The sequence below is a fragment of the Carex rostrata genome, chromosome 24 (genome assembly GCF_964058835.1).
Source record: "Carex rostrata chromosome 24, lpCarRost1.2, whole genome shotgun sequence".
NCBI lineage: Eukaryota > Viridiplantae > Streptophyta > Magnoliopsida > Poales > Cyperaceae > Carex > Carex rostrata.
The window spans coordinates 2,033,954-2,059,651 of NC_135941.1; the positions used below are offsets into that span (position 1 = coordinate 2,033,954).

Sequence of the window (25,698 nt, forward strand, 5' to 3'; positions counted from 1 at the left end):
AAGGTTTGATATCGCGTAACTGCTTCCGGAAGAGCGACCCTTCTATTTGGAAACATAATGGACTGAAATTTGCTGATCAAGATTGAAAACTATTCAAAAGTTTAATATTTTCCTGTTTAAAACTTCTTCAATTTAAATTTTCAAATGCTAATTTTAATCTTATGTTTTTGCAAGTAGAATAACTTATAAAAAAAAATTGATCCACAGTCTACTGGTATTCCATTACCTTTATTTTAATTGATTTCTGGTTACAGCACATTATTAGGTATCTTATATAAGCAAAAATAATTTGATGTTGATAGAACTGGATTATATTGACAAGTGGGGAGACTTCGGAGCACTTTGAAATATATGCCATGTATTGCGCTTATCGGCTTAATTAATTGAGATGTTGGACCCACATTCATAAAAGAAGAGATTAAGAGTGGTAGAATAGTTGGCTTTCTCAATCACACAAAAGGAGTATCCATTTATTTTTAGGTTTGGACATTTGTATAATGCTATGCTAAGTTGGGAATAACCTATCATCCACCACTAACTTTGATTTGGATTTAAAATATATATATCAAACTACTTTGAGTTCTTGGCATTCTTCTCTTTTTGTTTTAGTTTCTTATCATATCACAATGTCCCTATCCTTTGCCTGTTCAAATTTAATCCCAACTCTTCACATCTTCAAGAGACATTAAGATCAAAGACCCACTTCAAGCAAAAAACAAACTAGAAGAAATTGCCTAATTATCATCCTCATACTAAAAAGCCCCTTACACGTAGAAAAGTAACATTTTTTTTTTTTCATTTTGAAAAATTGACAGGGGCCAAAGGTAACATCTCTCTCTCTCTCTCTTGCTCTCTGTAGTAGGCTGAGTAGTTATTGTACTGAGATTGAGAGATGGCTTGTAGGTCCATCACTGTATTAGGGCTTGCGCTTTCATTCCCTATTAAGGCCCTGTTAAGAGATAGAAGCCTTTTGTTATTAATTAGTAATTAAAAAAGAACCAGTTGAGAGAATATTATCAATTATTATTCAAACAATTAAGTAATAAAAAATTAAATAAAAGAGGAATAAGAATAATATATCATCTGTATCTTTCAACAAACATTTTCCTAGAATAACTGCTGGTAAAAAGTTCATATTCACCTCGGTTAAAATTCTTTATGCACCGCAAGTCCACAAGTCGACTTTCGGTGCTAATATTAATAATCTTTTTCCTGATATTAATGCATCTCATTTTCTTTCTTTGGAAAAGAATAAGTCTAAGGCTGACACTCCATTGAAAGGGATACAAATATATTGTATAATTTAACCAGACAAATTGTAGGACTACTCAAATTAATTTTCAAAGATAATGTGAGTGTTTGAGCAAATTGAAGGGCAGTGTGTGTGTGTGTGTGTGTGGGGGGGGGGGGAGGGGGGGGGGGGGGTATACTCGCGAGAGCGTGTACTCCAAGCAGAGCTGAGAGCCCGGAGACGACGATAGTATTCTCCAATCGCTAGAAGACATCTGGCAGCTTGTCTTGTTGTCAAAATTTCACGCAACTGATGCAAAGTCTGTTGCCTTAAATTGTCAGCCTGTATAAAAAAAAAAAAAAAAGTTTACCGTTATAATTAACCTTTTTAAGGCGAAAACATGAAGAAAAAGGAAAGGAAAAAAAATTGATAAATTTTAAATTTACTTCCAAATAAAGGGGACAAATATATTTCTTTAACATAATCAAGGTCAGAAGGGCAAGCGTGCAATTTAATTAATTAAATGATGTTGAAGAAATGTTTTTGTGTTTAGGTACATAATTATGATGAGATTGAGACTTGATCAATTATTGCATTATAATGAGCAGAAGGGTTCACACTTTATTGCTTTCTTCTAACTTTTTTTTTAATCTTAATTAAGCAATAAGCAAGACAATTCAGAATACCCTGGTGACTAGAAAGAGCAGTAAAAAAGCAACTCAAATAGCAATTGATAATGAGATCAGATCTCCTACCCCTGGAGTGCAGGAAATTCCTGCCCTCAGAATCATTGCAGGGTGGGCCCGGTTAATGTTAAAGGGTTAAAGTTAACTAGTTACTGATTACTGTTTACTAGGGATCCACTCATCAGTGACTCTGGGAGTAGAAATTTCCTGCCCCTGTTACCCTGCACATTGTTAACTGCAGAGTATATACAAGTCAAGGTAAAGCTCTTTTGGTTTTGTGTTGTCAATATTTCCCTTTTAAGTGGAGAGATGAACAACTATTCTAGCTTATTGTCTATCAAAATTATAGGAGGGGGTAAGTGGTGGTTTGATCCAAGGACATAACTATTGTTGGTTGAAGTGTCCTTTTCTAAACTACTGTTCATGGATTGAACCTTTCCAACTTTACACAAGTCATGGAAAGCATTAAATGATCCCAAATGGCCTTGATGTTGTAGGTCTGTTCCTAAGTACCAGCAAACAAAAAGGAAGTATAAATGACTTGAATAAAAAGCTACCATCTGTCAATAGGGAAAGGGAATATTTTAGCATAGCCAGAGTAAAGAAAACCCAAATATTCTATCCCTTGACTTTTTTTTATAGAAAGTGATCGGTAGGATCTCACCAAATGGGTCCCACCCCTTCTTTATAAATATTTTCTTAAAATTTTAATTGTGCCAACGTCCCTAGCTAATTATTATATTTATCATAATTAATTTATGATTAGCATCCCTAACCGTGGACAAACATCTTTTTCTTATCATCAGGGTGTCCCTTGGATTTTTTTTTTTTATTATTGGTTCAAATTTAATAATAAAAGAGTCAAGACTTTGCTCAACAGCCCTGTTTAATTAGAATATATATATGGATAGGTGGTCTCTGTCCATGAACTATAATTTTTAATTTCATAGTTAAATCATTAATTCTATCCAAAAAAAAGAGCATCCCTTAGTGTGTCTTTTCATGAACAAATGATCATCTAATAATTCAGCTAAAGATTGTTTAGTGCATATATTGAACGATATAACTGGTGCTGTTTTAACTGTATTTTGAAAGAAGAAGAAACATGAGTTAAAAAACCATTTTTATTTCTAGGAAAACATCAAGATAACAGTAATTATATATAGGAAATCAAGGTTTACCTGTCTAACAAATTTTTCCAGGCTTGAGATATTCTCAATGGCAATTGCCATGAGACCAGCATAGCTGTTGACATCAGCACCGACATCAGTGCTGAGGGGCCCACTTGACAAGGTGGCAGAGAGAAATTGGTGGAGCTGCTCAAGGCCCTGTGAGAGCGCCTCCTCGGCCTGTTGAGAAGACTGCTGCAAGCCGCATAGCCTTAACAACTGCTGATCCGTCGGGTCCAAATGCGGTGTCACAATCTGCTTATATAGTTTCATTAGAAAAGGTGAAAACATAAACAGGAAAATTAGTTAGGAGTGAGGCTATATGGGGTACTGAATTGCGCAGATTGATCCGTACTATGTCTTAATATCTCAGTTTTCAAAGACAAACAATCGATTTGAATTGTAATATACTCGTAGATAAAATTTTACAGTTTTTTTTACTATTTTTTTAGATAGGTATAAAATCATTTAATTTAAAAATTGTAAACCATTCAGTAGTGATGTTTTACTCATCTAAAAAATAGTAAAAAATTCTGCAAGTACATTTTCATATGAAAATCGTGTTGAAAGGTCATATTGATAATTTAAGTTTTGAAAACGAAGATTGATTCATAGTACAGACCAATCTGTGCTATGTGTAGTACTATAGCCTCACTCTTAATTCATAGACCAAGTTTTCAGAAAAGGAGAAATAACAAAAAGAACAAGCGATGAAAACCTTAATGAGATCAGAGGGTTTAAAGCCGCCCATCCACATGAAACACCGCTCTGCTGGAGAAGTCCATAGGCCGGCTAAGAGGTGAAAGGCATCGGTTTGTGCAAGCCTTCCCTTGAGGTGGAATAAAGCGTCGTAATGGGCTATGCATCCATCCACGATTGAACTGAGGTTGTTGTCAATTAATTGTGCATCTAATGCCGCGCGTAGGTCCGCTACGTGCCTGCCTTCTTCCTCTAACCAATGCGTGTAATCCATGTTGAACATTGTTGCCCCTGCAACAAATTTATTTCGTAGGATGTTAAATCATATAGAGGATGTAAAATTATAAATGTAAATTGTTTGTTCTTAAAAAAATTTACCCGAACTCATTTCTCCACTTGCACCACATCCTGCTAGGAACATACCCTAAACATATATCATTACGTTCACAACAGAAGTTAATAAAAGTGAAAATTGGAGAAAGCTACAAAATTAATAAATTAATCCATTAAAGTTAAGCAGCTTAGAGAAAAAAAATGAAAAATTAGAACCTGTGTTCGGACTCGTTGGAGCTCTTGTTCTAGTTGTTGGAGCCTGATTCGACTTGATTCAAGTTGTTGCACATACGCCTAATTAATTATATGAATGGATATTAATTTTTTTTTTTTCACTCTTTTTCCAGTTTGTGCAACTTTTTCGGATCAGTTGAAAAATGAAAAGTAGGTCGATGTAAATATATTTTTGTTAACCTTCTTTCTGAGCCTGCTTTTCCGAGCTGCCTCTCTATTTTGTGCTAAGCGCCTCAAAGTCTGGTAGTTGCAAATAAGAGCAAGTTAGGGTAAGAGATAACAGTACATAAGGATTATATATGTTAGGTAAAAAAAATATATATGAAGGTAAAAAATAAAAATAACAACCGAAGGTAAGAGTTTCTCCATCTTGTTTTTTACAATTATACTTTTCTGTAGATAGGTGCAGTTTTGAATAGTGAGTGCATTGCCTCTATTATAGCCTGTATGAGAGGAATTCGTATCCTCTGCATTAACTCAAAAAGGAATCTTTTGAGTTAATGCATCTGGACCGTCCAATAAGCGTTAAATTCGTACAAATTAAATCCGCACTAATATTAAAGACCTTCCTATATTTTAGGCCGGGACCGAATGAGCTCCGTTTACAATCAGACAGCCCATATGTATTAACTCAAAAGATGATCTTTTGAGTTAATGCAGACGATGCGGACTCGTCTGATAGAGGAACTGTGTGTCTATTTTCAAAAAAGGTGGAGAGAGAGAGAGAGAGTACTTTGGCATCAAGAAGTCTTCCCTCTTTCCTTGTTGAACCAGTAATCTTCCTCTGAGACAGACAAAAAACACTGTTCTTTGAGAAGTAAAACAAATAAAATCATAAATATATAAAGAAAAAAAAGGAAAAACCATATTTGTTTTGATGTTTTTTCTGTTAGCTAGGGGTTTTATGATCCATTGAGGAACTTGACAAAGACCAGCACTATTTATGCCTTTAAAAGATTGCAGGCTAAATCCATTGAGGATTGGGACAAAACAAAAGTAGCAGATTTTAATGCCTTTAAGATTGGAGCCTCGAGCAATGGAAAAAATGTTAAAATATATATATTAAGTTAGAAGAGAGAATTTATAAAATGGATTATTATATCAAAAACCTTGGCAGTAAAAGATTCTCTTACAAGAAGTTGCACCAATCAGTTACTCTAGATTTTCGTAAAATGATTTCCCAGTAAAAGTATTATATTTTTATTGTACAGGAATCCTTAAAGATTTTACCACTACACAATATTTCTCTCGGAATCTTAGCTTAACAAAAACTCTTCAGTTATAGTGCAAGAGAACAAAATGAATTATGGAATCTGCACTGATCTGAACTCCCTTTAAATCAAATATCAAGTTAATTAAGAGGTCAATTATATATTGTATTTCTAGAGAAGGGAATCTTAGAAAGAATAGCATCTTGCCGTCAATAGCAAAAGTCAAATCTTTTCTGATCATGCCATTTTATTATTGTTTCAGAAAACCTGAAAGGCAAAAAAAAAAAAAAAAAAAAAAATGATAGTTGCATAAATTAAAAACAAAATACCTTTTCAGTATGTGAATTGTCAAATTGAATTGGAGGGGGTGGAGGTGGTTGGTGTACCCCAGTTCTCTGTGAAGCACCATTTGCCATGATAACCACCAAACCTTTTTGCGCTTCTCCCTCTGTTACACCTCTGCCTCTACACTGTACCTGTGACTGTTCTCCTGACATTACCCCTGTAGAAGTTGTATTAGTTGTGTCCTTGACTGATCCTGATTCCTCGCTGCTCCCCGCTGACTGCTCTGATTTCCTCTGCTCCTAATTGACACATTTAAAACACATCAAGTAGTGACCATCCCCATCATTTATTTTTTATTGATAAAAGTCAAATGACTTACAGTAGAGAGTTGGTGATGGTGGTGCCTCATTGGCCATGAAGGGAAGATCTCCAGTGTAGGTGGTCTAGTTGTGTCAATAAAACCTAAACCGGCAAAACAGGAGAACAAACAACAATGATTATGTACACGCCATTATAGATTGTGCACAGAACAACAGTATCAATGCAAGACACACATATATATACCTAGTTGCAGAAAGAAATTAAATGTTCAAGTTCCAATACAAACTTCAGCGGATGTATTGAATATGAGAGAGAGAGAGAGAGAAAGAGATGGATCTATCTTTGGGAGATCACACCATTTATGTGCACTTAGTTGCATGTGGTCACTGTTGTACTAAAGGGAAGACTTGTTCTGTCTTGTGTGGGTGTCTGGGATAAAGCTAGTATTTCTGGTAGTAGTTTGTTAAGGTGAGAGAGAGGGGGGGGGGGGGGGAGAGAGAGAGAGAGAGAGAGTACCTTATCATTCAAAAAAAAATTATAATAAAAAAGTGCAGAGAGAGAGGAGAGGAGGTTTACCTTTTCTGGGACCATGACTGCCAGTTATGGGATCTCCATGGATAAGAGCCTCTTCCAACTCGCCAAAGTAATCTGACTCCGCTTCATCACTAATCAAACAATAACCAAATCCCATATCACTCATTAATGGATAAACTTTTTATGTGTTGGATGGATAAGGATGGGAATTAAAGAACTAAACACCCTGTCTGTTTTATGTTATCAACTTATTATGCCCTTTTTGTATATGTGCTTTATGTATATTTGGTGGGTATATGTGTAATCCAACAATGGATTTAGCGAGCATATGGTCGGTTGTAAAGATAAAAGGAGGTGAAAAGGTAGTTCCAGTACCATCAAAAAGTAAAGAAAGAAAAGAATCCACTGGTAATTGAAAATTAATTAATACAAGAGATTTATGAGGAAAAAAGGCACACTTAACTGAGAAGATATGTGCATGCTAATCCATACACAACTTTTTCCTAATTAAAATAAAATTAAGGAGACAAAATATACATACAGAAACATGGTAGAAATATGGATATTGCCTTGCACCCCACAAACAAGTGTTCTTTCATTTGCCATCCAAGAGATCTATCTCTTCTCCTCCTTTTAGAACTATATTCCAAATTTTAGTTAATTCCTTTATATGGGCTTCCTTCACAGTTCACTCTCTAGCTTTGTAGATTTCTCTATCATGATCTTTATACCTTAGCTTTTACTGATAATAACAGGAGAAAATGAGAAAGACAGTTCTAAGTCCCTAGTCCCTACCCAATTCAAGTGAGAAAAATGGATTCAAAAGCAAATGAAAATTTCTCTGCTGTCTAGTTCAAAAAAAGAAAATCCCTCTCGTGTGGTGCAGTGCAACTGGTGTTGTATCTGCTGTACAAAGGTGAAGATCTTGTCCTTAAAGTGTCTGAGAGAGAGAAAGAGAGATAGAGAGAGGGAGAGAGAGAAGTTATAAAAATTTGGCAGGATGCGGAGAGATAATAGAGTGCTTGTAACAAACTGAGAAATGTGAGTGGGTTTCTGTTTGGGGTTGTTCAGAGATGCCATGTACTGAACAAAACCAGCGTTGAATATTAAATTCATCAGGGACAAGGTCCCCATGACCCCACACTATTTGTTTTGCAATTTTACTAAAAATAATTTTAAAAATTTAATATAAAAAGGGCAAATACACTAAGGTCTATCTTCTTCATCTCTTTTGTCAACTACCGGTTGGTTCATGCTCTATTCATTTCATCTTATTTGTACTTTGCTTTGGGCCTATTCTCGGCAGCCTAAATGTACATCATTTTTAATAGAAGTATAGCTATCTGATACTAATGAAGAAAAAATCGTGATGTGACTAATACGTCGTGACTTGATCACGTCACGTCATAATATGTGATCAAAATTTATTTTTATGTTACGTGATCAAAATAATGGATGGTAATCATGTCATGTGTGATCATTGCGCACATTAGTGACTACATGTGACGTAATTTTTTTGAGAGGTTTAAGTTAGTTCGTAGAATATAATAACAAAATATCTTTAAAAAGATAAGTTATTATAAATAAATTATAATAAAGATATATTATTGAAAAAAATGGTCACATTACATGGCACGTGATGTGATCGAGTCAGTTTATGTAACATGACGTGATGTGTCATTTTTGATATAGGGAGAGACATCACGCGGTTGAACATGTCACGCAACACGCAAGTATGTCACATGACCACACGCATGTACTCGTGAGGTGACAAAATTAATAATGACATAACTAATTTTCTCTACTATCTCATATTGTGTATATTCAATTTTCAAAGCTCAATTACTTATTAATAAAATTAATTTTTAAAATTAAAAATCTTAAAAGTCTATATTCTTTACGGTGGATTCATTTATATATGTCTCTCTCTTTTCTATCCCGCTCTACTGTTCATAAAGAATAATAACAAAAAAAATTTATTCTTTTCAGATGTTATTAATGCTAGCTTTAGTTAACTAAAGAAAATTACCAAACGATATTTATGTACTTAAAATTTTACCACTATGTGTCTTATCTGCTAATATATAATATATATCACTATTTAACTTTTTATTATTTTTTTCACATTTAATCGTTTAGTAGATGTCATTATTAAGTGAGCAATATAAATTAATTTTCTTTTTTAAGGGAGCATATATATAATTATTTCGTTCATATTCTTTTTGGAAAAAAAAAAATAGACAGAGGCTGATCAACATTTATAGTAATTTCAACCTCCGTACGGGACATTGAAGATTCGAAATGCACTACTATTGAGTAATTTAATTAGTATACTTTGACATTCGTTTCATGCTAAAAAATCATAGACAAGCATAATAACATCGTTGACATATGACATTCATCAAACTATCTACATAAATATGCAACGACCAATAATTACAAACATTAACATTGTTCGATCGTCATCACGTACAAGCGCTGCAGTTACCAAAGCCAACAAAAATTAATTAAGAGGCCTGACTAGAGATGACAAGTGTCGAATCCTAGTCAACTATCTTGCAGCCATAGCGTCGCCTATAGTTGCTTCTTCAAACTTCTGTCAACCATTCGTACTCTAGAGTCTACATGACCCATACCGTGCATGTGTCACCGGGTAAAATTTTTAACATAGCAGCTTTTACTCTATGCAGCACATAAATTATATGCACTGTTTTTAATTTGAGGACTTAAATGTAACAGTGCTTTCATGCCCCAATCGTCTCCACAATTTTATCTTCGATTATAGTGTCTAAACAAACGAACCCCTCAACATAATTTTCACATTAAAATGTGCTTAAAAACCAAATTTTATATTTTTAAAAAAAATTTATTATTTTGTAAGATAAATACAAAATCACTTTTAAAAAAAAAAATTAATTAGACCATCTGAAAACAGTTATTTTGTACTTATCTTAAGTCTTAACAAATAGTAAAAAAAATTCAAAAAAATATAAAATTTGATCTCCAATCACATTTTAATGTGATATCAGTTGAGCAGTTTGAATTGTCTGTTTGAACTTTAAAATTGAAGATAAAATCTAACATTAAAATTGAAAATAAAAATATATGTGAGATACGATATTAGAGCATAAAAACAATAGAGGTATTTTGAACCCTCGTCTTTTAATTTTATAGTCTAGCCAAATTACTCACTTAAAATCTTTACATGTGGCAGCCACACCAAGCTCAAGTTCTTTCTCTGCCATGACCGCATGGCGAGTCAGATAAAATTGCTTTTAAAGTATTTTTGTTTAACTTATAAATCATAATAAAATTGGTACAATATTCTGACCCAATAATCATGTATTAATTCGAAACAAACAAGGAAAAATGAACATGTATATATGAAATTTAACCTATACATCCTAGACAAATTTGAAATATGTTAGTTTTGGGGTCATATCATTCTGATCCTATCTCAAATGAGGTGATCTGAGATTTATGGAAAAAATGAGACAAAGAATTACAAATGCTCCATCAAATGAGGGTTGAAATACACCATCATTTTGGTGCTCTAATATGCTCTATATAGACTACATTCTTTATCTCTATTTTCAAAGTTCAAACAGTCGATCTGAACCGCTCAACATGATCTTCATAATAAAATATGCTTGGAGACCAAATTTTATATTTTTTATAATTCTTTTACTATTTTTTAAGATAAATACAAAATCACTTTTTAAGGAGGTTTTGGACCATCCGATAAAGTCATATTGTACCTATATTAAAAAATAGTAAAACAATTCTGAAAATATAAAATTTGGTCTCCAAGCATATTTTATTATGAATATCATGTTGAGCAGTTCAGATCGACTGTTCGGTCTTTGAAAATGAAGATAAAGGACGTGGAGCATATTGGTACACCAAAATAATGGTGCATTTGAATCCTCCTCTTACAATTTTTATATTTTGCATATTTTGAGAATCTAAGGGCATCCTAACCAGACTATGGCAATAATCATGCCTTGTTAAATGCTACTTAATTAATAAGTGTTAACTATTTTCTTATTGTTGTTACTTAACTAATACTAGTGTCGTGCCTGTGCGTTGCAACGGAGACATATTATAATATTGAATAGAATATGAAGAGACTTTTTTATTTTATATTCACACAAAATAAAATAAAAATTAATAAAAATAAAAGACAAATTGAAAAAAAACGGAACTCCAAATAATAAATAACAATAAAAGAAACAACAACAAATGAAAAAAAAAGATCAAATATAACATGGTTTTTTTTTTTAAATATCATTGCGATTTAATATCTAATTCTTTCCACAAGTGAGACAAGTCATTAAACAATTTAGAGGAGATGATATGTAAAGAAACAAATTTGAAAAAGATATAATTAAATGATTCAAATACAGATTTTCTCTACATATATATTATTGATGAATTATTTTAACAATAGAAATTTCTTTACATATCATTTCTCTACACGAAAGTTCTAAATATTATCCATTATTCTTTAGATCATATATATTTATTGCTTTGTCAGTACAAGATCTATTATTCATCTATTCACAAAAATACAATAGCCTTAAACAAAATACGGAAAGATATGATTGTTTCCATTTTCATTGTTGAAACTATAAAGGAAGAGGAGAAATGAAGGAATCAAATCCTTTGCCCACCGGTGGGTAGAATTTTTCTGTCATCTAGGAAAACTAACCAATTCTAGTCTGCCATGTTTTGGACCTCTCAACGATGGTTTTCATAATAATTAAATACTTGGTCCGTTATTAATATCTCTAAGCATAGAAAAATTGACTCGCGTGGTCAACAAAAATAGAAAAAAAAAAATCTAGTTCGTCTTTATGAAATCTCCATTCATATATTATGATACCACAAGTAAAATAAATTTATAACAAATTACCACGAGATACTTTTTTATATAAAAAAAAAGTTATATAGAAGAGAGTTCCAATACAATAAATTTTATGTCCAATTTGAGTTATAAATTTTCAAATATAAACAAAAAAAGTAAACTTTGAATCTTTTATAACACAAAACTTTTTCCAGAGAATTTTGAATTTTAAAAATTATTATTAAATAATATAGGAAAATAAATTGAGTACATTATAGTTTCAATGGTCTAAAAGGCTCTGAGTTAGTGGTTTGAATTAAAACTTTCGAACCAAGTTAGTAGTTCAGATTCAAACTTTGAAGCCGAATTAGTGGTTCGGACTTAAACTTTGGACCCAGACTACTAACTCAATTTCAAAATTTAAATCCTAGTTACCACTCAGCGCCTTCTAAGCCATAAAAAAATTCACGTACTAAATCTATATTCTTATATTATTTAATAATAATTTTTAAAAATAAAAAAAACTATATAATGCTACGACATTTTATAGCAAAATTTATAACCCAAATTGCACATTAAATTTGTTATATTGAAACTCTCCTCTGTATAACTTCATAAAAATAATACTTTGTGATATTTTTATTATTAATTTTTTATATTTTTTTATATTCATTATAATTATTATTCTCTAGATAAATTGTGGTATTGTTAATTATTTCATAAAATACATTGGATTGCATTTTTCTATCTTTGTTCATTATGTGAGTTAATTTTTCAGTATTTAAAAAACTTTCTATATAAGTTAGTCTACACATATTAATGACAACTGATTATTGTAAAAACCTTCATTGAGAGTTAACAAAACGTGGCATACGCAGATTAATTAGTTTTTATAGATGGCAGGGAAACAAATTGCTAAGGATTTATTCAATTTTAACGTGATAAACCATGTAATAGTTTATGTGGCAAGCATGTTTGTAACTAAATTTAAAATTCTACACATAAAATAGATATATTTAATCAAAAGAACACAAATTATGTGATTGGAGGGTTGATATTCAATTTGAAAATTCATCTTTCAATCTCAGCCGTTGGCGGATCAGGATAAATACGTGTGTAATATAAGAATGGAGATATGTATAAGCATATAGTACTTATTTTTTTGTATTATATGGAATCAACATATAATAAAACAAAAAGGAAACTATTCTAACAGTGCAACTATAATATTTCCTTGAGAACCTATTCAGAAGAAATCAAAATAGTGAAAACTGATGAAAACAAGACAATTAAACTGCTTTGTTGTACGGTACCAAACAGAGATCTGCACGGACGTAACAATACTATCTACAAAATATCATTTATTTAACGCCTACGGGCTTCTACCTCAAAAAAAAAAAAAAATACAAATATCATTATTACTTTTATTTCTCTGTTTTTTTTTTTTTTCAAAGACTCGTTTTCTTTGATTTTTCATATTCTAACAACCTCAAAAAGAGGGATCCGTATCCTCCCAGGTACTTGACTCAAGCAAATTGTAACTGACGGGCCAGATTAATTCTAGTCGGATCAGAATCAATCCGATTCCTGTGGAGATGGTAGGGATCCGTTTTGATATTCGTGTCAGGCTAAAAGAACCGTTCAATTGTAATTGTGCTCAGTCAGAGCAGAAGATCACCAAAATAAGAAGAAAGATGGAGTCAGTAGCAAGTAGCAACGAAGTCATTCATGCAGATGTGTAGCCAGAATAATTGGCAGGACGGGATACAAATTTTGGTTGAGGTATAATTTTATTAATATTTTAAATAATAAATATAATTTATAATTTTTCAGAGAAAAACATAGAAATAATAAAAGTGTATTTGGAAAAATAATTCAGGAATATATAAAATTTTATAAATTTTGTTCAGTTAAGTATACTTTATAAAAAAAATTTACATTGTAGTTTTGAGTTATTGACATTGTACATGTGGAGCGTTGTTTTAATTCTATAGTTTGTGCGTTGTATGAAGCTAAAATTGCTATGTTAAAATCTTGACCTCTAGCACCCATACCAGCTGGGTCAAATATGTAAGTAGACGTTATCGTACTCAATTACTTATACACAATTATTATCACAAGTACAACTAATTATCATTAAAATTTAAACCGCGAAATTAAGAATCATTAAAAGAAAATCAAAGATCTTAGAAATCATAGTCTCCACGTGTAAATCAATCAACAGATTACATACCTTTGTCCATAGTAAACTGTAGAACAATACTTGAAACGTTCTTCACAAATCGTCAGAAGAACTGTAAAGTGATTTCTCTCCTCTTTATCTTTATAAGCAATGACAACTTGTTCTTTATAAAATATCAATGAAGAGAGGATCAACTTTACTGTTAGAATATATATCTATTTATATGCCTGTCATTGAAGCAATAATTAAAAGGTGAGATGAATATGCACAGCCGGTGCAGCCCGGGAATGGGTGGATAATAATATGATACGCACCCTTTAATCAATCTATCAATATAACATACCATTTAATTAATCTAGTCTATTATGAGATGCACTGTATCTTGCGCAACATGCACCCTTTAATAGCACCTTTTAATAATAGTGCATCTGTTATTATGATATGTGTTAACAACGCACCAGATAATATGCGCCCTTTAATCAAGTCAGTATGCATATGTTAACAATGCATCTTTAATTAAGCCCTTTAATTAGCACACCTTTTATTTATCAGACCACATAAATCACGTTATTAAAACAGCCCATTAATGTTTTATTTTGGACCACACAATCATATTTCCTTACAAAATAAAAAAATTCCAATAGTGTTTTTTTTGTTTTAATTATTATTTGTGTGAGAATCATTATAAAATTGGAACAATCTGACCCAACCCAATGACCATGTATTGGATTTCGAACCAAACAAGGGAGACGAACAAATATGAAATTTAACTAGCATTCTGGACAAGTTTGAAATATGTTAGTTTTTCGGTCATATTACTCGTATTTTTTTTTATCCTATCTCAAATGAGGTGATCTAATATAATTAAGATTTATGGAAAGATGAGACAATAAAAAATAATTTTATATTTGAATATTTGAGAATCTAAGAGCATCGTAACCAGACTATATGGCAATAATCATGCCTTGTTGAATGTTATTTAATTAATAAGTTTTAACTATTTTCTTATTGTTGTTACTAATTAATTTGTACTAGCAAATGTTACTTTTTTGTATTATATGAAATCAGCATATAATAAAAAAAGAGAGAAACTATTATAATAGTGCAACTATAATATTTGCTTGAGAACTCTGTTCAGAAGAAATCAAAATAGTATAACTGAAAACAAGACAAACTGCTATATATGTTGTACCGAACAGAGATCTGCACGGATGTACAACACCATCTACAAAATATCATCATTATTACTTTTATTTCTCTGTTTTTTTTTCAAAGACTCGTTTTCTTTGATTTTTATATATTCTAACAACCTCAAAAAGAGATGGAGAATAGAATACCTCAGTAGCAACGACGTCGTTCATGCAGAGGCGTAGCCAGAACAATTAGCAGGGCGGAATATAAATTTTGGTTGATGCATACTTTTATATTTTTTTCGGAGAAAAACATAGAAATAAAAGTATATTTTGGAGAAAAAATATTCAAGATTATATAAAATTTTATAATTTTTATAAAGTTAAGTATACTTTATAAATTTTCTAGAAAAAGACTTCAAATAGAAGTATATTTTTGAAAAAAAAAAGTAAAGTTAAATATACTTGTCTGCTCCTGACTCCACTTGGCTCTGCTCGGAAAACCGGCACTCTTGATTTAGGATTATTTAGAGCAGAGTCAGAATGGTTATATGCCTCTAATTTTTTTAATTCATGTCTATAAATGTTCAAGGTTTAACTTTATTCGGACTTCAAGTATGGGTACAAAGCATACAATTGAGGTATAATATCAGATCTCAGCTTATAATATTTTCAAGTTGTTCAAGTGCTTTAATTTTATTAATATTTGATTAAAAGGTATAGTTGGATATTTTTCTCTTCTAATCTCTAGAAGAAAGATGAAGTATTAAAAAAAAGGAAAGCTATAGTAACCAGCATAGCATTGTTAATTAATTATCAAATGAACAATTAGAGTTCCTTTCCACCAGGACCACTATAATCAATACCCACAAGGGAGGCAACATGTATTATAGAAAATCAGGCCGCCATACATAGTGAAATTAATTGTTGATATTTATCCTAGAGTTAATGGGTCAATATCAGTGCCTAGTCATGCTACATAAATTAAGCAGCAAACCAAGATTCTTTGATCAAAATGTTATTATTTTTGGGGCAAAATTTTCGATTTTTGGATTGTTCTACATTCTCTTCATTCTTTTAACAGAGGATCTACTTTCATCCATAAATTATTGTATATTCGGTGCACCAATCAACGCTTAATTATATTATAAAAAGGCATCTCATTATTGCTAAGTCGTTAGCAAAACAAGATAAATGTGTTCTATAATGAAATACGGTTGTAAATAAACAAGGTCGGATATGGGCTGGGAATAATTTATTTGGGCCCATGTAACAAACATAAGTCAAAACCCAACCTGGCAAGGCCTTAACCAGATTGGAATTTGGAACAAAAAACAATGATTCTTTGTGTTAACCTGCTGCTGTGCACTAATTAATGCATGATTGAAGGGGAATATTAAGTACCGTTGAGAAAGGTTATTTTAATTGGTGTGGGAATTTCGATACAATACAAAGGTGAAAATTCGCCCAGCATAAACAGAAATTTACAGAAGTCAATGAGAGATTTTTAGTTTTCTGTTAATTTCCACTGCACAATTACACTGAATAAGTAAAAAAATATATAAATCTTACAGATTAGGTAGCACCAGTGCTTTGCATAAGGTTTTGATTGTTGTTGTGGGATTGTCCAGAAAAATTTTAAAGTAAGAAAAAAGGAAAGTAAAGAATAACCAGCAAATATCTTTGTGCAGTCTTTCTTTCTGAAGGCGCTTAAACAGATGCTGCCATTCTATTCTTGCTTGATAGTTACTTATCAACAGTCGACAGGGTTACTGTGGCGATGGAAGAAAGAAGGCTTGTGCTCAACTCGATCAGCATATGTCAGGATGCATCACAGAGGGATAAATTGCCGGTATCAACAAGCATTGCCGAAGATTAAGGCACCACCTAAGGTCCAGACTTTTATGTGGTTTCTGCTACATGATACTGGAAATACAACAATGGAGGAGTTACTGGTACCAGTTCATACATGCACATGCCAAGGGGCCAAGCGCTAGCGTATATACAGAGCCTTTATTTCTTCTCTTTTCTCTATTTGATTTGATTATTTTTGGGTAGCTTAGGGTAGAAATTGAGTTGTAACTTAGATAAATTGTAGGATGTAAAAACTTTTCTTTTCTTCAATATATCTGTCAGTGGCCAATTGCCACCTGACCCTCCAAAAAAAAAAAAATCCAGCAAATATCTTTGACCAGCTTCTAATTGAAAATTTTCCATTTCATGCCATTTTCCAAAAGGAAATATTGAAGGCCCATATATGCATGATTAACAACGGAGTCAGACTACGGTACAATGCATAACACTTATTGATCTGTATTATGGATCAATATCTCAATTTTCAAAATTCAAACAATCAATCTGAACAATTCAATATCATCACCATATGAATAATGTACTTGTAAATCAAATTTTACATTTCTATGATCTTTTTACTTTTTTTAGATAGCTAGCAAATCACTTGATCAAAAAATTCTAGATCACTTTTGTAAATAAACTTTTCTTATCAATATATCTATCTATCTCTTGTTGCCGACAACCATAAAAAAAAAAAAAAAAGATTCTATGTCATTCAAAATAGTTATTTTCTACTTATCTAAAAAAAAAAAAGAAAATATAATAATATAAAATTTAGTCGGCAAATATATTTTATATGAAATCATGTTATATGATTGAGATTGATTATTTGAACTTTAAAAATAAAAATATTAATTCGTAATAAGAACTAATCCGCACTATGTATATTGTATACTGTATAGTTTAACAAGGACAGAACCAATATACCAATAGTTTAACAATTTATAAGCAAAAACAGTTTCAAGTATAGTAATAAAATTAGCGAATTATTCGCGAATAATTCGGATTTGAAATTGATAGTGGGACGGTTCGATTTGTGCTTCAGCAAATTTGAACCGTTCATATTTGTTCAGAATCAACTCAAATTTTGAGATATATTACAGTGGATTCCCAAATGATCGGGAAATGATCATTTTGGAAATCTAGGTTAATAGTTTTTGAATTATAATCTGGGTTAATACCTGATACAAAGTACAGAGAAAAGAAAAGGAAGCAGGCAGCGAGTCAGAGACATACAGCTTGTTTTGATTTTGTTTGCTTATTTATAACTAGGCCCGGTTGATTGACCACAGTTCGGTCCGGTTGGATGAAACGGGCCTTTCTAAACAGAGCTCAATTTCAAAATTACAACATTGAACAGGCTGAATATGAACATACAGAAATTTATTTCGGGCCGATAATGAACAGGCTTTATAAATCCAATTTTGATACAGGCCTGAACAGGGCCTTTGTATTTTAGCAGGTCTAAAGGGTTTGGCTTCTATCATTCTAGTCTCTAGGGAGTCCGTCAGCTTATGCTCTTATATATAAGCATCGAGCCATCTTTGCAAACTCTTCTCCATTTAGGGTTTTTGCCGCCGCCGTCTTTGCCCCTGTCCTTCCTCGGTGAGAAATCGATCTCTTACTCGCACCTTCGATTTGTTTCACTCCGCTATCTGACGAGCTGATTTATTTTATTTGTAGGAAGAAGCTTAACGAGAGAAGTCGCCTATTGTCAGAATGAGGTACTATTACCTTGAGATCTTTCTCTTGGTGTTTTGGCTCCATTTTATTTTTTTTACTAAATCGAAATCGCAATAAAAAGAAAAGAAAATGGCTTGAAGTATCCCTCATTGTAACCTATCGATATCACATCTTTCAATTACAGTAAGCTCCAGGTTGAGGCTCTGAAGGAGGCCATTACTGGCATTATGACCGACTCGAAGGAGAAGAATCGCAAATTCACGGAGACCATTGAGCTCCAGATCGGGTTGAAGAACTACGATCCGCAAAAGGACAAGCGTTTTAGTGGATCCGTTAAGCTTCCCCATATCCCCCGACCCAAGATGAAGGTCTGCATGCTTGGTGATGCCCAGCACGTTGAAGAGGTATTTCTTTGTTTTTATTCATATCATGTTTTCATTATTCTGTTACTGAGATGAAATGCATGTGTTACTGTAATGTTTATGAGGTACTAACAAGTAGGTTCTTGTTCATAGAATATTTGACTGTATGCTGAGTGTTTTAGTGTACCTATGCTCACATATCAATTTATTGGTTACATTTAGGTTTCAATTGTTAGTTTACTCTGTTATGCTGAAGTGCCTCCAGTTAGTAAGGTCAATTGTCAATTTGTTACCTGTATCATTCAATACTAGGTTCTTACTTGTATTGTATTTATTATTCCAAGTGTTTTAGTTTATGTAGTTATGCTAACTTACCTGCACCAACTGCTAAATTATGTAATCCCACGGATTGAATTTAGTTCTAAATGTATGTTGCAACAACTGATAGTACGTCAACACCCCTGCTAGCTTTATTAGCTAGGATATCATATAAATTGTTAGTGTCTATGAACAACCACAGTGATACCTAAACAATACCAGTTGTGATTTATTACCTATGCAGGCTGAGAAAATTGGTCTGGAGTACATGGATGTTGAATCATTGAAAAAAATGAACAAGAACAAGAAGCTGGTGAAGAAGCTAGCAAAGAAGTACCATGCTTTCCTTGCTTCTGAAGCCATTATTAAGCAGATTCCCCGTCTTCTCGGCCCCGGTCTCAACAAAGCTGGTACATATTCTTTCATTCTTGACCTCGTCTTTTTAATATTCTTGCACAAGGATAATAATAATAATAATAATCCTTGGTTTTGACTATGCACAGGTAAGTTTCCCACACTGGTAACTCACCAGGAGACCTTGGAATCTAAGGTGAATGAGATAAAGGCTACCGTCAAGTTTCAACTTAAGAAGGTGCTCTGCATGGGAGTTGCTGTTGGCAACTGTGCCATGGAGGAGAAGCAGATTCAACAAAATGTTCAGATGTCTGTCAACTTCCTTGTCTCCCTCCTGAAGAAGAACTGGCAAAATGTATCATTTCTTTATCTCAATTACCTTTTTTTATTTTTTTGTTGCAAATGTATATCCATAGAAAATTGCTGTGACAATATCTCCCATGAAGTAATTTAAGTGTTTATAGACTCTATACAACCAGTGTAGTGGGTTTAATTTAGGCATTTATGAAGAATGGGGAAGGAAAGGGCATTCTCATCCCCTGAGAGGTCTCAAACTTTTAGTTCTATAAAAAATCTGGATTGTTCAAATCTCTTCTGCATGAATCTCAGAGCACAATAATACTGGCCCTGTGTATTCTGAATAGGCACTGAAAAGAATTTGGCTCGTTTTTAGATACTGAAAGTTTGAGATATCTCAGGTAATAGTCTCGGAAAAAAAATTGGCAGGAATATTTTATTGTTGTCTAGATACAGGACATTTTTTATGTATTTGGTTGGTTTTATATTTATATAATAGTATTTATGAATTTATGTTTACTTCTGCTTCTTACTTGACTGATTAATTATATGTTGACTTTGTATTTTAGGTGAGGTGCTTGTACCTGAAGAGCACAATGGGCAAGGTCTACAGAGTCTTTTAATTTAAGCCTCTTGTTTTGCTTTGCTTTGAATTTAGGGAAAATTATTGCCAGTTTTGATACTCGGTCAAGTTCTTTGTAGGCTTTGCTGTCTGTGCTTTTTCGTCAAGTTTTGTAAGAGAAGATTTGAGGATAATTTTGTGTATTTGCCGCTTAAATGCAGACTAATTTGTTCCCATGCCTCTCAGATTTTTTTTTATGAAAATACTCTTCGCGTTAATGAGCATAGCATCGATGAGTGCAGCATTGATGCTATGTTTGCCAAAATTTAAGGGTGAAATGATGGCTGAGGTCACTGATATTTTTGATATGGCTTGGTTGTTAATCATTAATGTTTGTAGTACACTGCTTTGGGATTCTATCTCTTAGTAGTTCTCAGAGACTTAGCTTGCGGGTTGTAAAATTTCCTGGAGATCAGGGTTTACCTACAAGGATATGTACTTGCTTCTCGGCAATGATTCTGCTTTTCTGAGAAAAATATTTATCCAACAATACGAAAAGGCATATTAGGATTTATCACAAATAATTTGAAATAATAATTGACATTCTTTCAAAAATAGAAAATATTGAAAATCACACAATACACACCTTATGATCCTTAAATCTAAAACTATTATATATACTGCTGTAGATCATACAATATACAAATCAACTCCTGTGATATACAAACAACATACAAACAAAATACAAACAATTTTCTCATACACAATATACAAATAAACAATAATTGATCTCGCAATAATAATTAATAATTGCAATATACAAATCAAACTATTTATCTCAAAGAATTCGAAATAATAATTGACATTTTACTTTCCAAAAAGAAAATATTGATAATCACACAATATACAAACCTTATTATCCTTAAATCCAAAACTATTAAATATACTGCTACATATTACACAATATACAAATCAACTCTCACGATATACACACAATATACAAACAATTTTGTCATACGCAAATCAACTCTCATGATATATTCTTTACAACACAAATCAACTCCAATATATATTTTACAACAAAATCAATTTCAATGTACAAAATTATTTATCAAGCACAAATTAATGCTTATGATATGTTATTTATGACAGAAATATACTTCCATGCCTACATGCGACAAATTAATTACCACCAAAAAGAATATATAACAATTTTCCAAAATATCAATAATACATAAATTCAAGTTATAAAGAGGTCCAATTGGCTTGAATGGACTCCAATAGGTGAGGACAATGAGACAATACACGTTTTGAATAGTCAATCTTCAATCCAAGAGCAACATCCAATAAATAATACAATGACAAATGTCTTAAACATTTTTGCTTAATGATCTTCAATCAGTTAGCGACATCCAATAATAATACAATAGCAATTTTTTTCTCTACTTTTCGACATGGCAGTTCTATCACCATGTCTTTCCCAATTTCATATCCCTCGCATAGCCCCATCATAACGAGCAATCAGGCTCAGGGCCTTTAAAAAATCCAATGCTTATTCAATTTCACCCTCCTTGCACAGCCCCTCAATAAGAGTGCAATAGGTCACATCATCAGGATCAAGTCCTTTGGAAATCATGACATCTACAAAATCCATTGCCTTCTTAAATTCACCTTTCTTGCACAACCCATCTATAAGAGTGCGGTAGATCACGACGTCAGGGTCACACCCTTTGGAAATCATGAGATCTAGAAACTTCAATGCCTTCTCAATTTCACCTTTCTTGCACAAGCCATCTATCAGAGAGCTGTAGGTCACGAAATTAGGCTCATGCCCTTTGGAAATCATGACACCTACAAAATCTATTGCCTTCCCAAATTCACCTTTCTTGCACAGGCCATCTATAAGAGTGTTGTAGGTCACAACATCAGGGTCATACCCTTTCGAAATCATGAGATCTAGAAACTTCAATGCCTTCTCAATTTCACCTTTCTTGCACAAGCCATCTATAAGAGAATTGTAGGTCGTGACATTAGGCTCATGCCCTTTGGAAATCATAACATCCACAAAATCTATTGCCTTCCCAATTTCACCTTTCTTGCACTGTCCATCTATAAGAGTGCTGTAGGTCACGACATTAGGCTCATGCCCTTTGGAGATCATGAGATCTAGAAACTTCAATGCCTTCTCAATTTCACCTTTCTTGCACAAGCCATCTATAAGAGAGCTGTAGGTCACGACATTAGGCTCATGCCCTTTGGAAATCATGACACCTATAAAATCTATTGCCCTCCCAATTTCACCTTTCTTGCACAGCCCATCTATAAGAGTGTTGTAGGTCACGACATCAGGGTCAACCCCTCTGGAAATCATGACATTTAATATATCCATTGCCTTGTTAAATTCACCTTTCTTGCACAGCCCATTTATAAGAATGCTATACGAGATTACATTGGGTATACATCCTATCATGGGCATTTTGTACAGCACTATAGTAGCCGCCTCACCAGTTCTTTTCTCCCAACAGAGGACTCTGAGTATTGGACCAAAGATCTTCGCATTATTAGCTCTGCGACCCTCTTTGAGAAATCATCCCAAAAAACAAAAAATTAGGCTGACCTGATTCATTTGTGCACAATACTCCATGAAGATCTGATAGGTATAGTCATTAGGACCAATTAATTTAGCTTGGGTTAAGCGGGTGAAGAGGGAAAAGAATGTGGGGTACGGGTTGTTGGAGGTTTTGGTATAGTGCTTGAGGTATTGATTGATTTGATGGATGTTCTTGGCAGCCAACAGCTGATCAAACTGGTGAATTGCCTCTTTGTCAGAAATGGCATCCGCCTTCCACTGCTGCCTTTTCTCCTCCTCCTGGTGCTTACCCTTCCAATGCGGCTGACGGTGTGGATTTGGTATGTCGGGTTGAGATTGAGACTGGGGGAACGCATAGCAGACAAGGCGAGAAGCAATTGGGGATGGGGATTGAGAAGGTGAAAGTGAAAAGAAGGGGGGAAGAGATAAGGTTGCTGACACCATCACCATCTGATATGATTGTTAATTAGTCTGATTTGGATTGGTTACAGAGTTACAGTCTCTAAGTAAAATCTTATCTAACAAGGTTGAGATTTTGCTTAGGAAGTGACAATTTGCCTTGCAATGTTAACCTACAAGAATAGCACATAACTAAGACAGATTGTGCAACTTCTTTTGAAGGAAGGGATCTCGGAAATCGTTGAGGCGCAGTGGGATTAGCAAGGAATTGGGCAGAGGGGGGCAGAAGAGAGAGCTAACCGAGTTGAGTTGAGTTGAGTTGAGTTGAAGGGATGAAGGGAGTCGCACACTGAGGTTAATTTCAGTGGGGAACTGTGAAGCGATAAGGCTGAGTGCCTGAGCCGCTGAGCGATACAAACAAAATAATAACTGAGAGAACCACCATGTTGGTGAACTCGTTGGGTATTTGTTGGGCTGGCAGTCAACATGTTGGGCTTTATTCTGTTTTCAAGCATACAATTTCAAAATTTAAATGAAATTTAATTGATCTTGTCAATTAAAAAAGACATGTATGAGAGTTGAAAATTTGAAATATAAAACCTATTAAAGATAAAAAATAAAAAAACAGCTCACCGCTTGATACATATGATGATGTATACGTATACAAACTAGAAAATAATACAAAATAGAAAATAATATTGAAACGAGCACAAAAACAGTCATAATTAAATTATTTTTATAGCCTAAACTTAATCTTTCACTTTTTTTATTGAAATTTGATTGCTCCTTTCATTCCTGATTGTAGTTCCGTCCAAATTGAGTAGAAACCAAACCGTAATTGTAATTGTAATTCCGTCCATTCCTGATTGTAGTTCCTCTTTTCAAATATTTAATTCAAACAACAGTGTGCCGCTAATTGTTCTTTTCAAAGGATCGAAGGGTGGATGAACAGCCCTCTAGGATATATTTATGCAATGAAACTGGGGACACAACTCAACTATAGATTTGATTTGTTATTTGCATCACAAACAATTTACGGCCATTTTTATTAATACCCAAAAAATAAAACTTAATTTTAAAAATAATCCAACCGCCAAGCCCACGGGCAGCCTAGAATATTAGCAAACCGCCAGAACTACGGACGGTCTCCCTGGGGACCAAACCGCGCCCCCCCCCCCCCCCCACACACACACACACACGGGCGATCTCCTCTTTTTTTTTCTTTTTTTTTTAGAGATCTGAGTATTTTGATTTAAATAATTTTGTGAAGAAAAAATTTTCTTGTTTAGAGTGTATGCCAAAAAAATAAGACATTTGATAAATTTATGAAGTGATGTTGTAACTCTTTATAACTTTGATTTTATTTGTCAGTTAGATATCACAAGTCTAAATATAACACTAATGAAGGACTTGGCATTTATTCAAAAATTTCTAAGTTCTGACAGCTTGTTGATCTTTTTTCTCTTTTTCCGTTTTTTATAATATATGTATAATATATACATAGACACATACACACATACATATATACATACATACATACATACATACATACATACATACATATATACATATATACATATATACATATACATATACATATACATATACACATATACACACATACATATATACATATACATATATACATTTTTTTTTTATAAACTCATTTTTTTTATAATATATGTATATATGTATATATAAATATATACATATACATATATTATATAGAGATAAGCTAATATGCTTTCGATAGCATATGGGCCGAAATACACACGGTCCAAATTTGAAATTTCAAAATTCAAAAAGTCGATCTGAACCGTTCATCTTGTTCTCTATATTTCGGCCCATATGCTACCGAAAGCACATTAGCCTATCTCTATATAATATATGTATATGTATATATTTATATATACATATATACATAGGGATGGGCTACGCTACTCCATGCAGTAAAATAAGTTGGTGCTCCATGCTACCATATTTTTATTTTGAAAATCGAAACGACCGATCCGAACCATTAGCTGTGATCTCCATATTGAAATGTGCTTGGAGAACAAATTTTACATTTTTTTAAATTTTTTTACTATTTATTAAGCATTTTTGAAAATTGCTAATCCGATGGTCCAGAAAATTTTACTATTTTTTACTGTTCACAGCAAAACAGAAATTTTGAAAAATGCTTAATAAATAGTAAAACAATTCCAAAAAAAAATGTAAAATTTGGTTTCCAAGCACATTTCAATATGGAGATCACATCTAACGGTTCGGATCGGTCGTTTGGATTTTCAAAATGAAAATACGGCGTGGAGTACAAACGCGTTTTACTCCATGGAGTAGCGTAGCCCATCCCTATATACATATATTATAAAAAAATGAGTTTATAAAAAAAAATTGTATATATGTATATGTATATGTATA

General features: G+C 32.9%; 3 protein-coding genes across 4 annotated transcripts in view; 2 read left to right on the forward strand and 1 right to left on the reverse strand.

The window, feature by feature from the left end:
* The window catches only part of LOC144575377 (uncharacterized), a 95,044-nt gene that overhangs the window by 12,742 nt on the left and 56,604 nt on the right, over positions 1-25,698 (forward strand). The gene's annotated exons all lie outside the window — the stretch shown is intronic.
* On the reverse strand, positions 634-7,692 carry LOC144575900 (transcription factor TGAL5-like). 2 transcript variants are annotated; one of them, XM_078326156.1, is made up of 12 exons: positions 7,245-7,692; positions 6,746-6,834; positions 6,228-6,310; positions 5,893-6,147; positions 5,086-5,136; positions 4,533-4,592; positions 4,335-4,412; positions 4,164-4,209; positions 3,805-4,076; positions 3,099-3,341; positions 1,431-1,573; positions 634-949 (listed from the first exon to the last, which is right to left on the reverse strand). In XM_078326156.1, the coding sequence occupies exons 1-12, from the start codon at positions 7,307-7,309 to the stop codon at positions 796-798; spliced, it is 1,539 nt and encodes a 512-aa protein (XP_078182282.1). In that variant the 5' UTR covers positions 7,310-7,692; the 3' UTR covers positions 634-795. The 2 variants fall into 2 exon arrangements, with proteins under 2 accessions (XP_078182282.1, XP_078182283.1); XM_078326157.1 differs by having other exon boundaries at positions 5,893-6,141; positions 7,245-7,617.
* LOC144575902 (large ribosomal subunit protein uL1) lies at positions 18,198-20,527 on the forward strand. Its single transcript, XM_078326158.1, has 6 exons — positions 18,198-18,320; positions 18,399-18,439; positions 18,583-18,802; positions 19,323-19,488; positions 19,582-19,787; positions 20,299-20,527. Exons 2-6 carry the CDS (start codon positions 18,435-18,437, stop codon positions 20,350-20,352), a joined length of 651 nt encoding a protein of 216 aa, XP_078182284.1. The 5' UTR covers positions 18,198-18,320; positions 18,399-18,434; the 3' UTR covers positions 20,353-20,527.

Bases quoted from the DNA above. Each gene is read 5' to 3' on its own strand.
- LOC144575900 (XM_078326156.1), bottom strand. From the start codon at position 7,309: ATGGCAAATGAAAGAACACTTGTTTGTGGGGTGCAAGGCAATATCCAT. The intron at 4,413-4,532 runs GTTAACAAAAAT...ATAATTAATTAG, and splicing joins AAAGCAGGCTCAGAAAGAAG to GCGTATGTGCAACAACTTGA. The intron at 1,574-3,098 runs GTAAACCTTGAT...TTTTTTATACAG, and splicing joins TGGAAAAATTTGTTAGACAG to GCTGACAATTTAAGGCAACA.
- LOC144575902 (XM_078326158.1), top strand. The intron at 18,803-19,322 runs GTATTTCTTTGT...TTACCTATGCAG, and splicing joins ATGCCCAGCACGTTGAAGAG to GCTGAGAAAATTGGTCTGGA. The intron at 19,788-20,298 runs GTATCATTTCTT...TTTGTATTTTAG, and splicing joins TGAAGAAGAACTGGCAAAAT to GTGAGGTGCTTGTACCTGAA.